The 15,323-nt window shown below is 41.3% G+C and overlaps 1 protein-coding gene across 1 annotated transcript; it reads right to left on the reverse strand.

The window, feature by feature from the left end:
- Positions 1–519: 519 nt before the first annotated feature.
- Positions 520–6,677, reverse strand: LOC307085256 (sodium-dependent neutral amino acid transporter B(0)AT1-like; the record flags this gene model as incomplete). The annotated part of the gene is made up of 12 exons (XM_079749957.1): positions 520–699; positions 808–970; positions 1,143–1,302; positions 1,448–1,652; positions 2,346–2,502; positions 2,815–2,943; positions 3,305–3,417; positions 3,811–3,921; positions 5,007–5,188; positions 5,412–5,549; positions 5,653–5,793; positions 6,464–6,677. The coding sequence occupies 12 exons, from the start codon at positions 6,675–6,677 to the stop codon at positions 520–522; spliced, it is 1,893 nt and encodes a 630-aa protein (XP_079606083.1).
- Positions 6,678–15,323: the final 8,646 nt, after the last annotated feature.

The following is a 15,323-nucleotide window of genomic DNA, read 5'->3' on the forward strand; positions in this document are numbered from 1 at the left end:
GAGAAGTAAATGGAACAAGGACAGGAGAAATGCTAAAGTGAATGACATAGTCCTGTTGCAAGATGATGCCACGTCCAATTGCTGTCACAATTCATCTTACTCATTTCAGAATAATTTCTATTTTATGATTAGACTAATTGTTAATGTAACAATACAACAAATTGCATACAAAAAAATAGACAGATTTCATTTATTTTGAAAGAGCTAAAAATATGTGTGCTTTTATTTCGGGATATTCTGATAGATACAAAACAATTGCAATACAAATATTTGTAATAATTTCAATTTTTTACGTTACGATACTGACTTTGTCATAAGCTTCTCATAGCACATGTACATAATAACCGCTGAATGCTGTGTGGTGAATATTAAATAGGATTCATGTTTTCTTTCGATTAACATATTAAATAATAATATATATAAAAGATGAGCAATAATAAGTCCATGGCCCATCGATCCATGCTTAAAAGAATCCCAAAAAATAGTTTGGATTCTAAATTTTCCTCATTTCTCACTCATTTATATTTTGCCCGAAATTGTTGGAACTGAGTCCCGATCCTTCCCCTTGCAGCACTTGTTCCTGATGAGTTTGCAGATGGCGAACACTGGGATAACTAAACAGGGTATTCCAGCCAAGATGAAGATTATGCTATATATCCAGTCAGGAAACTGACGTGCAGCCAGTGTCGGGAAGTCCGGCTGTGGATTCAAATGAAAGTCAGCTATGCATCATTGTATACCTCAATAATGTCCCATAAATAAACTAACCTCAGAAAAAGAGAAATTCAGGTATTAGAGAATACTGACCGTAGCTTCGTCCCACACCAGGTAGGTGAGGTTTTTGGTCACTTGCGTCACAAAGTAAAAAACAAAGATGAAGGCCATGATCAGTGGACTGACATAGCGCCACGTGATCTGCCAAAAGAGGTTGGGCTTGTGGCCGATCATAAATTCAATGTCATCGTTAAACCTGCCGGTGATGGTAGAGGGGAGGTGGAGGAGGGGAGACGAAGAGATATCAGATCAGTGTGGAACACCTTGCTTGTTGGAGACAGCTTTGACACATGCAGTCTGTAGCTTGTAAAACACAAAACAAAGATCATTACTGTTTTTTACAACACAGCTGGATATTTGATTCCTACCTGTCTACACCATAGATATACATGACGGAAAACATCTCGCAGAAGGCAATGACCAGGAGGGGGATGGATCCTGCAAAACTGTCAAAAAGAGCCAGCCAGTAGCTCCCAGAGCGCATTGCAAATATGAGTCCAAGGCCAAGGGATACAGAACAGGTTATACCTGAGAGAAAAAAACAAACGGCAACAACAACATAACATGATGAGAAGTCGTCACTTCGTTCGTAAAAGGTTTCTAGAGTTCTCTGTCATCGAGAGTTAATTGCTCGTAACTGACAGCTATTGTCCTCCCTAGACATGAGTAACACCTGTGAAAATTTCTTTGGGCCATTTCTTGGGCAGGATGTTCAGGTCCTGCAGCGGCACCACGACCCCTTCGATGTTTCCGAACATGGTGGAGAGCCCCAGGCAGAAGAGCATGACGAAGAAGAGCACCGCCCACAGGGGGGAAAAGGGCATCTTTATGATGGCCTCGGTGAACACGATGAAGGCCAATCCGGTTCCTTCGACCCCCTGGAGAGTGAACACAGCACCATCCGCCTCAAGTCATTTACCATCATATCTGTTAGTTCAGGCTATCCTTTGCTACTGTGTGGTGAATCATTGTTGATTAGTGTGACCTAGATTGTTTATAAATGCTTTAATTGGATTCCAAGGTCAACCCAAGGTCAAGACAATCAATAGTAGACTAGAGAAGGATGATATAATCTTTTGTCTTTGTCATGAAATACTTCAATTGCAGCACATTTCATGTTGTCCTAAAGCTAAGGTTCAGCGCAGTGCTATGATTAAATAAAGAAAGTAATCTATTTTTAGGACAGATTATGCCATGGCAACACTGCAACTTATTTTAAAGCTTGGGTAGGCAATTTACCTGGCTACCTGTGCGCATTCTGTCCATTCACTCATTGCACATTACATTAGTCTTCCACACTGCTAGGCCAAAGCTAGCAAGCTAGTCAAGGGTTTTGAGGGAGTGGCTTTGGAGTGATGCCTGAAGGGAGGGATGGGATGTTTTAGGTTTGTTACTTTTAAAATCAAGCTTACTCTGGCTGGTTTCCCCAAATGACCTACCCTAGCTTCAATCACATTTAAACAGAAAAAAAAAGAACGGTTTTGTTTTCATACAGATATATAAAATAGAACCCTGCCCTTCTCGTAACTACATTAACGTTGAATGTTTGTTCTGTATTATATTTTACTGACCTCGCTAAGTAATCTTTGCAAGTCACAGGTTTGAAGAGGCAGGCCTTGAATGATGCTGGGATTGGTGCTGTTTAAGAGGTCCAGCACTTCTTTGTAGTTGGTGTCAGTGATAGAGTTCTCAGGGTAATTAAAGGCATTTGTCAGCTCCAAGATGTTGCTGAAATACAAAACAGGCCATGCTGGTCAGATCGGTAGTAATTGTATTGATCATCGGGGGAAATTGCATTGACAATAATAATTAAACATAATAACAAATAAAACACACAAAATCAATATGATATGATTGTGGGATAAATATCATGTCGGAGAAGACCATTCAATAGCCTGCAAAACCACACATTCTAAAATATGAATGTAAAATTTTAAAAACAAGACCAAATAAATGTACTACATTTACAACAATTCCTAAGCTGGAGGACGTCATCAAATATTTTGCTCCATGTCTTAACGCAGTGCATCCTCAACTCACCGCTCTATACAGTCGTCAAACTTCTCTGTGGCTCTGAAGCCAATGATGGAGTAGATGACCGTCGCAGAAAATACAGAGGTGCAGCCGTTGATAATTGAGATGATAACGGCATCCTGTTCACAATTGTTACTATCGGCAGAGATAAACATAAAAAACAACGCTTGTTAGGGGAGCGATTACCAGACAGGCTTTTCCTCTGGTTGTATAATGTGGTGATTAGCAGAATGGGAGCTCTAGTTTATTTGTTAATTATTAACTGCATGGGAGTTGTAGGTTAATTGTGGAACTTAGTGAATGGGAGTTGTAGTTTGATGTACCACAATGTTTTAGTAAGATATTGTAAATTACTGAATGGGAGTTGCAGTTTGAGGAGGGACATTACTTAATGAGATTTTTGTTTGATGTGGTGACTTACTGTAGCTATATTACGACTATATTGTAGCTTGCTGCAGGAACTTAGTGAAAGGGAGTTGTATTCTGACGTACTTACTGCACAGAGTTGTAGCTCGAGAAGGAGATGAGGCCTCCAAAGGCCAGGGAGAAGGAGTAAAAGACCTGGGCACCTGCATCCAGCCATGTAGTGGGGTTCATCAGCTCGTTCACCTTACAGAGAGTAGTCGTATAAAAGTATGTAATATTCCTCTCTGAATGACGTCAGATAACCATCTCTGTTTTTATGTTACAGCAGGTACTGTGATGAGTGTAGGGATAGTTCTAGTCTTAATATTTGTCTTGGGTGTTCTCACAAATCAAACTTTTGATTTATTCTCTAAAGTCTGATGGCAGACGAGCTAAAATCTAATTGAACAGCATTTCACTTTCTTTTGCTTTTTATTTGTGTCGATCAATCATGGAAAAACAGGAAACAAGGTGTAACTCAGGCCTATGCTCTGTGCCATCTCACCCCAGTAGTTCTGCTAAAGCATAGGTTAACTATTGGATCCAAGGCCTGATCTTGCAAACCCTTGTGATTTGAGTTTAGAAAGCGGTGCTTACATCAGGGGTGAAGAGGAACTTGATCCCATCCACCGAGCCTTTGAGAGTCAGTCCTCTAATGAGGAAGATAGTAAGTACCACGTACGGCAGAGTGGAGGTGATATAGACGGCCTGCGAATAAGCAAGAGATAAACATGTAGGGATACAGCAATGCTTAGGAATTCTTCTTTTCCCGGTAAATTACCGGGATAACCGTTCAGGCAATGCAAGATATTTTCGCTATCCACAAATACAGGTCCGTTCTGGAACATTTCCGTCTTTAGCCCTTTCACACATGGCATAGCAATGCTGGAATAGATGCACCAAGAGACAGTCCAGCAGATGGCGGTAATGCAACACTTATGAATGCCAACCGCCATACAACTGGAGGACTGAGGGGTGCTCTCTTATTTCGGAATCTGTCTAGTTTCCAGCCATTTCTAAATAAAGGAGCTTGTTTGCAAACAATATAAGCTGTATTGATATTCTTATTGAATCACCTGAAAAGTATTGCCGCTTTAAGATAAGTAACAGATTCAAATTAGTCCTCAGTGGAGTCATGGTATTGATTGGTTCGCATCAGATGGACGTTATACTTAATGTTTCTCTCTTGACAATATTACTCCATTCTTTCACAACACAGGCCATGGGCATTGATCTTCAAATGTTACTACTTCTTCAGGATGCAAATTCCCGGGCATATTTCCCGGAATATCTATTACTGTTCCCAGCCATTTATGAGATAGCCTGAAATGAGCTCCTCTAGGTAGGTACACACCGACCAAAATCCTAAGGTAAATCCTCACTGCTTAAGCTCACACAGATTCATAAGAAAGAGACAAAGAAGGAGAGAGAGACACTCCCTCACTCACTTACTCATCCCCCCCACACACACACACACGCAAACACAACATGTCACATCAGCAGAATAACTGGACCATAAAATAATTAAACCAAATGAAATCCAATTAAATCAAAGACTACTTTTTCCTATCAGCTCCTAAATTTAATAAAAAACAATGCTCCATGACGAGTTTATAATCAGTCATAATATAATAGGCCCTATCAGTCAATTCATTCAACACTTTATTGTCTTATCTTGCAATACTGTGTACTCATGCATTCAAAGCATTCTGGGGTAGCTTACCAATCGAAATGGAACGGAGCGAATGAGGACAGCCTTATTTTAATGTAAACTGTGCTGTTTAAATGCTAACCTTGCCAGTGGTCTCAATGCCCCGGATGCAGCAGACGTAGAGTAGGGTCCAGGCAGCCACCAGTGACAGAACCATCCACCACTGCAGACCTCCGGACTCTTCGATGGCTGTGGAGGTGTTCAGAGTCTCCCGGTACCAGAAGTAGTCCACTGTGCTGCTGCGGGCGCACTCTGACACCACGCCTGCATCAGATATGGAGGGAGACAGAGGTTTTACAGCTTCATCTAGAAGTTTGATTTTATGTGTTTCAGAAATAAAAATAAATATACTACCATGTTACCTTTTATCTTTTCATCTACATTGAAATGAGGGACATGGGGTACGAGTGGATGTGGCTGTGAGCGATGATCATGCTGCAGCCCTGATCAGACTTCTTGTTGACCGTCATCATAGAGGAGCACCTACTTGTTCCGTTGGCAGTGAGGGGGCACTGACTCCACGGCAGGGGGTCCTGGAAGGAGTTGAAGAGGTACCACATGATCCAGGCCATGATGGTGTTGTAGTACATGCCCACCAAGAACGACGCCAACCCTGATGCGATACCTGATATGTCACAGACACAAACGCAAAAGGGCTGGTTATATTCCAACCAATGTCGTTGATCTTCTTTGTTTTTTGACCTCTGTTGTTGTGTTGTTCTACCCACCGATGCCGGTGAGGTAAGGGTTGATGGACCTCCAGACCCCGACACTGCCCTTCCGCATGCGCTGGCCGATGGCAAACTCCAGGTGTAGCAGTGGGATCCCCTCCAGAACCAAGAGGATGAGGAAGGGGATCATGAAGGCTCCTGTAAGCACCACGTAGGGTCAAGGTCAGGGGCGGTTCTGGGGGGGGGGGGGGGGGGGGCAGTAGGGGCCAGTGCCCCCGTAAAACTGAATTTTATTAAAAATTCAGTTCAAAACTATATTTTTATTGTGAGAAAATTAATCGTCCACCTTAAGTGTCCAAAATGTGTACATTTATTCTAAGTATAACTGGCAACTATAGTGTTATTTTTGATTTAGTTGTATAGTATTTATCCTCAGGAAAGACTTTAAACATCAATATAATGACAGGGTCAAGTTATATCAACTCTTTTTTTGCGACACAATGTAAATGATTAGCAAGGAACTTCTCAGCTCTCGCATGTATTTTAGCTAATGATTCAAACCACCAGCTGCTTTAGTTAGAGTTTAAATGTTTGCTGTGGTTGGCTGCCAACAGCCACTTATAGTGGACATCCTAGAATATCAGATCAAGTTAGGCCAAATCGAAGTTAAGTACATCTCAGTGAAATGGATTGAAAATTGATAACCAAATCAATCTGATACAATAACTACGGAAAATGCTGTATTGATATCTTATATCAATGAAAATATCTGAATATGTGAACAAGCATTAATTATAAGATTGCATAAAAGGCTTAAAGTGAATGTGGGGAGGGGAAGCAGCCATCAATTCGGTCCAGCCCAGCCTACCTCCACCGTGGCTCTGACAGAGATAAGGGAACCTCCAGACGTTGCCGAGCCCCACGCAGAAGCCCACGCAGGTGAGCAGATACTGGGCTTTGTTGTCCCATTTGGGCCTGTCTGCAGCCTCCTCCTTCTCCATCCGCTCCAGCTCCTGATGAGAGGGGATTCGGTCGTCCAGACCAGGGTTTGGTAGCTTCATCTTGGGCCACTTGAATCCCATGGCGGCGATTCAATCTACGATAAAAAATGACTCTTCGGAAGGTCCTACACTCCTTTTTGCGTCTGTTTGTTCATACACTCCTTTTTGCGTCTGTTTGGTCCTCGTATTCACCTCCCGTCTTCAGCCAGTCGTTTCCCTTTGGGATACACTGGCCCGTGTCATCACACTCACTGGTAAATATCGAATAAAGGAAGAGGGTGTCTTCAAAAGGTGTACTTAACCTTGGAGGGTGTTCTCTCGACGTGCATTGAAAGAACAATAATTGTGACCTTTGTCACATGCGGGTTATCTGTTCCCATAGCGCAGGCGTTCAGTCATTATCTGTTGTCAGCACGTTTGCAGGGAAAGGGGGCACAGCAGTGTTTATAATAGCTTATGCATTTTGTGACATAACCAAAGGTATCCAACACTGAGAGTGAACATACAGCTAGACCAGGCTATGACTGAGGGGGTCATCATGAGCCTACTTTAGGCATACAGGATGGATGGAAGTTGGTTTTTGTTTTGTATCATGCCTGTCACTGAAAAGTCAGTTAAGCTTCCAAGATATTGTTGGTGTTTGTTATCTCAGCTATTACCAGCCCTGAGACCTCATTCAGTATTTGGTGAATGCATCATGGGATACAGTTAGGGTTAGGGAGGGTGTAACACAATGATTATATTTAAATTTCCATATTGACATTTTGATTTGTCAGACGATTGTTTCTCAAGCGACTAACAAGTGTGGCTGTCAATAAAATAAACCAAATAATCAAAGTTGAAATGCAAGTGCAGCAAAACAACGTTTCAGAGTAGCTAAAGGAATCAAAGACAATGCATTTATTTTTTAATGTTCTAAATGCAGCGTAAATGCTGATAGAAATCAAGTTAGTTTGTAAGGTAAAGCGATAGCCCTTTAGATGTTTTCTGAAGACAGGGATGGGTTCTGTAGGGATAATATGGCTCTGTATAACAAATAAACAGAGCAATATTGTCAGTGTTGTTCTCAGAATGTACTACATCAAGATTTCAATGTTGACACAAAAGGGATGGATTGCAAAGAGGGTCTCGTTGAAAGCGGTAATATAAAATGTGCTGAAGGTACTCTTGTAATCATTAACAAAAAAAAGGGCTTTATTGGCTGACTAGCAATCAACATGAAAGCATGAAAGGCCATTTTCAGGGATTTCCAACATACTATCCATCTGTTTCGGAACAGATATAAATGTATTAATTCTTCAGCTAACTAAACAATATTGCATTTCACGTATATGAGTTGTACATACAATTCCCAGAAAGTCTTTGTTTAGGAGAGAAGCAGAAACAAATAAATACTTTAGATTGACTATATAGGGTACTTAAGGGGCTGAACTTTACTCGTAAGTACCTACCATTTACTTCTAAGTTGGCTCAAGATGAGATTGTCAATTCTTTGTTCAGGTAACAAGGTTGGAGATTCAAGATAGCATAACCCTCAGATCCTAGATACAAGGAGTCTTGTGTAAACAGCATTCAATAACAACAAATGTTTCATTCAACAACCTAACCTTTAATTGCCTATATTACTATATTGAGTGTCACCCCCTAACAGATATAAGTTCCGCTCCCCTTCCTAATCTGAAATCACACCAATGAATAGACCTGAGAAGGTATGGCTGCTATAAATAGAATATTTTATGATAGGTTTGCATGATCACCTCTATAAATGCATGATAAAAACTCAGCATGGAATAACTTGATAGAATAAACGTATAAATAGGGAATACAATGCGTATAATTCAATTATGCTGCAATAAACATTAATTATTGATGATTTAGGCAATGTTGTGCAAAGTCATGCCCATGACAGTGTTTCTTTTTGTATCATGCCTTTTCAGTGAGCTTTACTGACTGAAAGTCAGTAAAGCTGTAAAGCTGTACACGTTTTCAGTAAATAAAATAAATAATAAACAAAAATACTTTGGATTCACGTCAAGTTCTAGCAAAGTTTCTCTTGTCTGGGATTTGAAACATATGAATAGATCATTGCACATTAATTAAACAATAATGAGACAATAAGGAATCCTCACCCTTTAATTCACATATTACAACAAACATTTCCATGTTAAAAAAAATGTTGCATAGGCCAACAATGGGTATCCTCTTAGACAATATCAAAACATAAGTGCTTAAAGGAGCTGTAGGAAGGATACTAGAGTGTAAAAAGAAATAGGATTTTTTTTTTTTTTCCTATTTCTCTCTGCTCTCTCCCTCCGTATGGATTTTTGCTTTTTCACGCACCTATGATTGCAAGGCAAGATGGATTCCCTAGAGCCAATCATCGAGACCTGGCCCCTCCACGCCCTGGAGAAAAACACCTTCTCATTAGCAAGCTCAGTCTAAAAATCATTCCCATTGGAGCTACTCAGGGTTAGTCCTATTGACAGGGCCGTGGACACAGTGGTTGGTTGGGTTGCCCCCCAAGAAATTGGATTGGTCACCTGGTTGCCACCACTAATAAATATTTGTATAAGCGTATTGTTTTACTTATTGTGTGCCGCTCCGAGGTCCCCCCTACCAAATCAGTCTGGACACAGCACTGCTTAGTGATCCTTGAACCTTGTTGGAACTATCTTCATGTTGATGACCCTACCTCACCGGGGAAAGTCTGGAGGTCACATTTGTGACGGTCAAGCTTCTATATGATGGCTGACCCTGTGCCTGTGGCGGTGCTTTTCAGTGACTCCAGCATCCCATCATATTTGTCCTGTGTGACACTCCCATCCACAAGGTCAAATGCATTCAACAGCGCAACAATGTTTGTGGAAGAGAACAATCCCAAAACATTAAACACTATGCAACATTGTTTTGTTTGAAATGTGCTCTCAAACATATTCTGTCATGTAACTTTAATGCTACAGGGATCCAGGTCAATTGCGCAGATTCTGCAGAAGTGTAGAGAAATCCCATGTTACATTTATTTGGCAAGCCTCACTTTTTGAGGATGGGCATGGTTTGGAGAGAGGGAAGGGTGAGGAGCAGAGTGTTATTGTTGTTTTAAATGTACACAAGCTGGCTGAAAATAGCAATGTTGCATATAGTATCATTAAAGACATGCTCTCACCGTGTTTATTATCTTAAGATAAATTAAGATGAATCACAATGTTGAATGTTGGTTTCCCAGCAACAGGTTGAAACATCTAAAATATACACAACTTGGAATCACACTACAGCAAGAGCGAGGGGAACAAAACTGATCGCTGGTTGTAAAATGTGCACACATACATATTAATGCAGTCGCCAAAGCACTCTCTGGTCCGGAAGTCAATGACGGTTTGGATAACAGTGGCGGAAAAGATGCAAGTAAGGCCGTCGATAATGAGGATGATTGGTTTTTCAAGTTTGACTGAATGGCGCTGTAAAAACTTGAATGGGAGTTGGAGGTTGATGTAGGAACTTAGTGAATGGGCTTTGTAAATTTATGTAGTAACTAACTGAATGAACTTTGATTTTGGAACTACGATCTTGGATCCTGCATCTACCGCACATTTTAGATAGAAACCCTAAATCAGTGTTCAGTTTTCCAAGCAATGGGAGGAAGTTGCAGACGTTCTAAGTATGCACATCCGGGGTGAAGAGGAACTTGATCCCAACCAACAAGCCTTTGAGAGCCAGTCCTCTAGAAAGATTGGTAAACCACTGTTGTCATTGAGGGGGCACTGACTTCACGGCAGAGAGTTCTGGAAGGAGTTGAAGACGAACCACATTACCCATGCCATGATGGCGTTTTGTCGCCCACAAGGAAGGTCACCAACATGAAGGCCACTCCTGTGGTTGGGACGTAGTCCTTTAAAGAAATGTTAAGAATAGCTGTTGGATGGCAACACAAATAGACATGACAAAAACATTGCTCATGTGAATTTTTCTTTGATTGGTTTGTATAGGAGTGTGGGTGAAAATGCTCTTTACATTTACATTTACATTTAGGGCATTTAGCAGACACTTTTATCCAAAGCGACTTACAATAAGTGCATTTGTTACAATAAGTACATTTGTCATAAGAAGTGAAACAATATATCGCTGTCGGTACAGTAAAGATGTTCATAGAACCAAGTGCAAGTATTACAATTGCTAGGCTAACCCATTCCCCGTGTAAAGCAATAATAGCAGCTACTGTAGATGCTACACAATTAAGTACCTTGAATAAATGCAATGTACAAGTGCCAGGACGTACAACATTCAATGGTGGCTGTGCATTGGTTTCTATGCAGAGTCGAGGTGAACTCTGAACAGGTGAGTTTTGAGTCTTTTGCGGAAGCTGGTGAGTGACTCTGCGATCCTGACATCGGTAGGGAGCTCGTTCCACCACTGAGGTCCCAAAACAAAGAAAAGTTGTGACTTCGCTGATCGACCTTTGCTGGCTTTTAGCGATGGCGGTACCAGACGTCCAGCTGAGGTAGTTGAGCGGAGGGATCGAGCTGGGGTGTGTGGCTTTACTAATGCTTGGAGGTAGGCAGGGGCAGTTCCATCGACTGCCTTGTATGCCAGTACCATCATCTTGAATCTGATGCGAGCTATTACAGGGAGCCAGTGGAGGTCTCGGAAGAGGGGGGTTACATGTGAGAACTTTGGTAGGTTAAACACGAGGCGCGCTGCTGCATTCTGGATGTGCTGCAAGGGTTTAATCGCAGAGGCAGGGAGTCCAGCCAGGAGCGAGTTGCAGTAGTTGAGGCGGGAGATGACCAGTGATTGGACTAGAAGCTGAGCTGCTTCCCTTGTGAGGAAGGGCCGGATCCTGCGGATGTTGTAAAGTGCAAATCTGCAGGATCCGGCCACCGCAGTGATGTTTGCGGTGCAGCATAACTGATTGTCCAACACTACACCAAGGTTTTTGGCAGTTGGAGAAGGAGATACAGTGATGTTCTCAACAGTGACCAGTAAGTCCATGTGTGGGCAATCTTTCCCTGGTATTAGGAGGAGCTCAGTCTTGTTGAGGTTAAGCCTCAGGTGATGGGCAGTTGTCCAGGTGCTGACTTCTGCCAGACATCTTTAACCCAGTAACAACCTGCTGGGTTTCACTACCTCACTTGGTTACATCATGGAGTGGCGAGAGAGTTTCATGATAAAAACAACAAAAAACCCTGAGAGATAGAGAGTGCTGACAGTTATAGGAGCTTCTGAAGCATGTTTACAACAAATGTATATTATTTTCTGGTGTACATCCATTCTTTGGAAGCGAATCCTCTGAGAACATTCACTACAATAATGAAGGATAACAGAGTAATAAATAACAAAGTACATTCCGATTTTTGCCCCTCTCACATCGTTTAATATTTGGTTGACTCAAATACTTAACCGCTTGATGATAGGGTAATTTTAAATACAATAGATAACTTATCTCAAAATTCAGAGCAGTGCATGCAAAGTACATCATAACTCAAAGGTTATTTGGTATCTAAAGCTGTTTCTATATAACGGAAGCATACAAAGACGGTTGGCTTAGGATGTTTGCACAAGTTTTGTGTAAACATAACATACACACCAACTTCAACAACCTACAAAACAACATGGATACAATTCAGAAAAACAACCAATGATAACACAAACAACACGTATTTTACACCGATTACGTACACACACAAAGACTGGCACGCTCTCGTTCCAGAGGTTGTCTCCTGTGTGCTAGTCACACGAAACTGCTATCAATCACAATTATGACGGTAATTCCTGTCTACAAAGCCCTCTATTTCCCCCTACTTCCAGGGGCGTTGGATTGAGTTTTACATTGGGGAGGACACATATCGGAAACCTGACAGATCCGTTAATGGTTTGAACAGAAATATGTCATAAATTAACTACACTGAAAAAAATCACAAATATATTTTATTCTACTAAAACGATACATTTGTAAATGTAAAGGAAAACACACTTTGAATGGCAGTAATGAACTGATAAATATCAAATCAATTCTTTAATTGCACGCTCAATCATCCATTTTTTTAGAATAAGAAGTGGTGACAAGACGCTGTGTTGCGCTTTCAAAATAAAATTAAATATTTTTCTCCCCCGGGTATAATTTTTAGGTGGGACAAATGCGCCTGTCTCCAATATTGGAGGGGACACGTCCCCTCCGTCCCCCCCGGTTCCTACGCCCTTAAGTACTTCTTACAAAGTATTGGAATCGTTAGTTCTGTGTTTGTTGTCCCATTTGGGCCTCACTGCAGCCTCCTCCTTCTCCGTCCTCTCCAGCTCCTGATAGGAGGGGATCTGGTCGTCCAGACCAGTGTTCGGTGGCTTCAGCTTCAACTTTATGGTTTAGGCTTGAACTGGCAACTGTGAACAAATGTATATGATGGCAAAACGGCCTTAAGTGATCTTGTGTACTGAGATTGTATCTGCCCCCCCCAATGTTAACTGATTATTCAGGGAATAATAGATAATGAGGATGATTGGTATTTCAAGTTTGACTGAATGGCAGTGCTGTAAAAACTTGAATGGGAGTTGGAGTTTGATGTAGGAGCTTAGTGAATGGGCTTTGTAAATTTATGTAGTAACTAACTGAATGAACTTCGATCTTTGAACTACGATCTTTGATCCTGCATCCAACCGCACATTTTAGATAGAAACCCTAAATCAGTGTTCAGTTTTCCAAGCAATGGGAGGAGGTTGCAGACGTTTTAAGTATGCACATCAGGGATGAAGAGGAACTTGATCCCAACCAACAAGCCTTTGAGAGCCAGTCCTCTAGAAAGATTGGTAAACCACTGTTGTCATTGAGGGGGCACTGACTTCACGGCAGAGAGTTCTGGAAGGAGTTGAAGACGAACCACATTACCCATGCCATGATGGCGTTTTGTCGCCCACGAGGAAGGTCACCAACATCCTTTAAAGAAATGTTAAGAATAGCTGTTGGATGGCAACATAAATGGACATGACAAAAACATTGCTCATGTGAATTTTTCTTTGATTGGTTTGTATAGGAGTGTGGGTAAAAATGCTCTTTAACCCAGTAACAACCTGCTGGGTTTCACTACCTCACTTGGTTACATCATGGAGTGGCGAGAGAGTTTCATGATAAAAACAACAAAACACCCTGAGAGATAGAGAGTGCTGACAGTTATAGGAGCTTCTCAAGCATGTTTACAACAAATGTATATTATTTTCTGGTGTACATCCATTCTTTGGAAGCGAATCCTCTGAGAACATTCACTACAATAATGAAGGATAACAGAGTAATAAATAACAAAGTACATTCAGATTTTTGCCCCTCTCACATCGTTTAATATTTGGTTGTCTCAAATACTTAACCGCTTGATGATAGGGTAATTTAAAATACAATAGATAACTTATCTCAAAATTCAGAGCAGTGCATGCAAAGTACATCATAAATCAAAGGTTATTTGGTATCTAAAGCTGTTTCCATATAACGGAAGCATACAAAGACGGTTGGCTTAGGATGTTTGCACAAGTTTTGTGTAAACATAACATACACACCAACTTCAACAACCTACAAAACAACATGGATACAATTCTGTAAGCAGAAAAACGACCAATGATAACACAAACAACACATATTTTACACCGATTACGTACACACACAAAGACTGGCACGCCCTCGTTCCAGAGGTTGTCTCCTGTGTGCTAGTCACACGAAACTGCTATCAATCACGATTATGACGGCAATTCCTGTCTGTAAAGCACTCTATTTTCCCCTACTTCTTACAAAGTATTGGAATCGTTAGTTCTGTGTTTGTTGTCCCATTTGGGCCTCACTGCAGCCTCCTCCTTCTCCGTCCTCTCCAGCTCCTGATAGGAGGGGATCTGGTCGTCCAGACCAGTGTTCGGTGGCTTCAGCTTCAACCTTATGGTTTAGGCTTGAACTGGCAACTGTGAACGAATGTATATGATGCCATATACATTCCCCCCCCCCCCCCCCCCCAATGTTAACTGATTATTCAGGGAATAATCAGTTAACATTGGAGTTGTGCTTTCTTTGCCCCAATGGACCTTGTCTATACAAACAAAATACAGTTTCTTCATTTTAAATGCAGCATTGATTTGACGCTGGCCAGTAACCAGGAATATATGTGCCTAAATAAAGCAGGTGACTTTTAATACAAATTTAATATTTAACAATTATTCGCCGAAGGCGAAGTGAATAGTGGGGAATCGGGGGCTATTCCCCACTATTCACGGAGCCTGAGGTGAATAGTTGTTTTAGTATATACTAGGGGTGTAATGATACATGTATTCGTATTGAACCGAATCGGTACGGACGTCACGGTTCGGTGCATGGATTTGTACGGAGAATACACGGTATAAAATTAAATAAAACTGGCGTGCAAATTAATTAATGCAATGCGGAACTAATGTTAGATACGCGAGTTCTTCAGGGACAACTACTGGCGTGTTTCCACCTGAGGGTGCGGGTCGGTTCAGTTCGGGAGAACTGTTGATTAGATTTTTATTAGCGTGGCGAGGCGATCTCAATCATGCGATATTGCCCAATATCCAGAGATAGCGAACCAATCAATTGTGCCATCTTAGGAAGTTCACGTGTAGCATAGGCCTATGCTAAAAAATATATATATATTCATCCTGATTAGATAAATAAAATGGAATCTCTGGAATGCAAATGAAGAACACATTACTTAAGTAAGCCTGCATGTAAGTTAGGCCAACATGCAT

This window comes from Pollachius pollachius, assembly GCF_949987615.1.
Source record: "Pollachius pollachius genome assembly, chromosome: 13".
Taxonomy (NCBI): domain Eukaryota; kingdom Metazoa; phylum Chordata; class Actinopteri; order Gadiformes; family Gadidae; genus Pollachius; species Pollachius pollachius.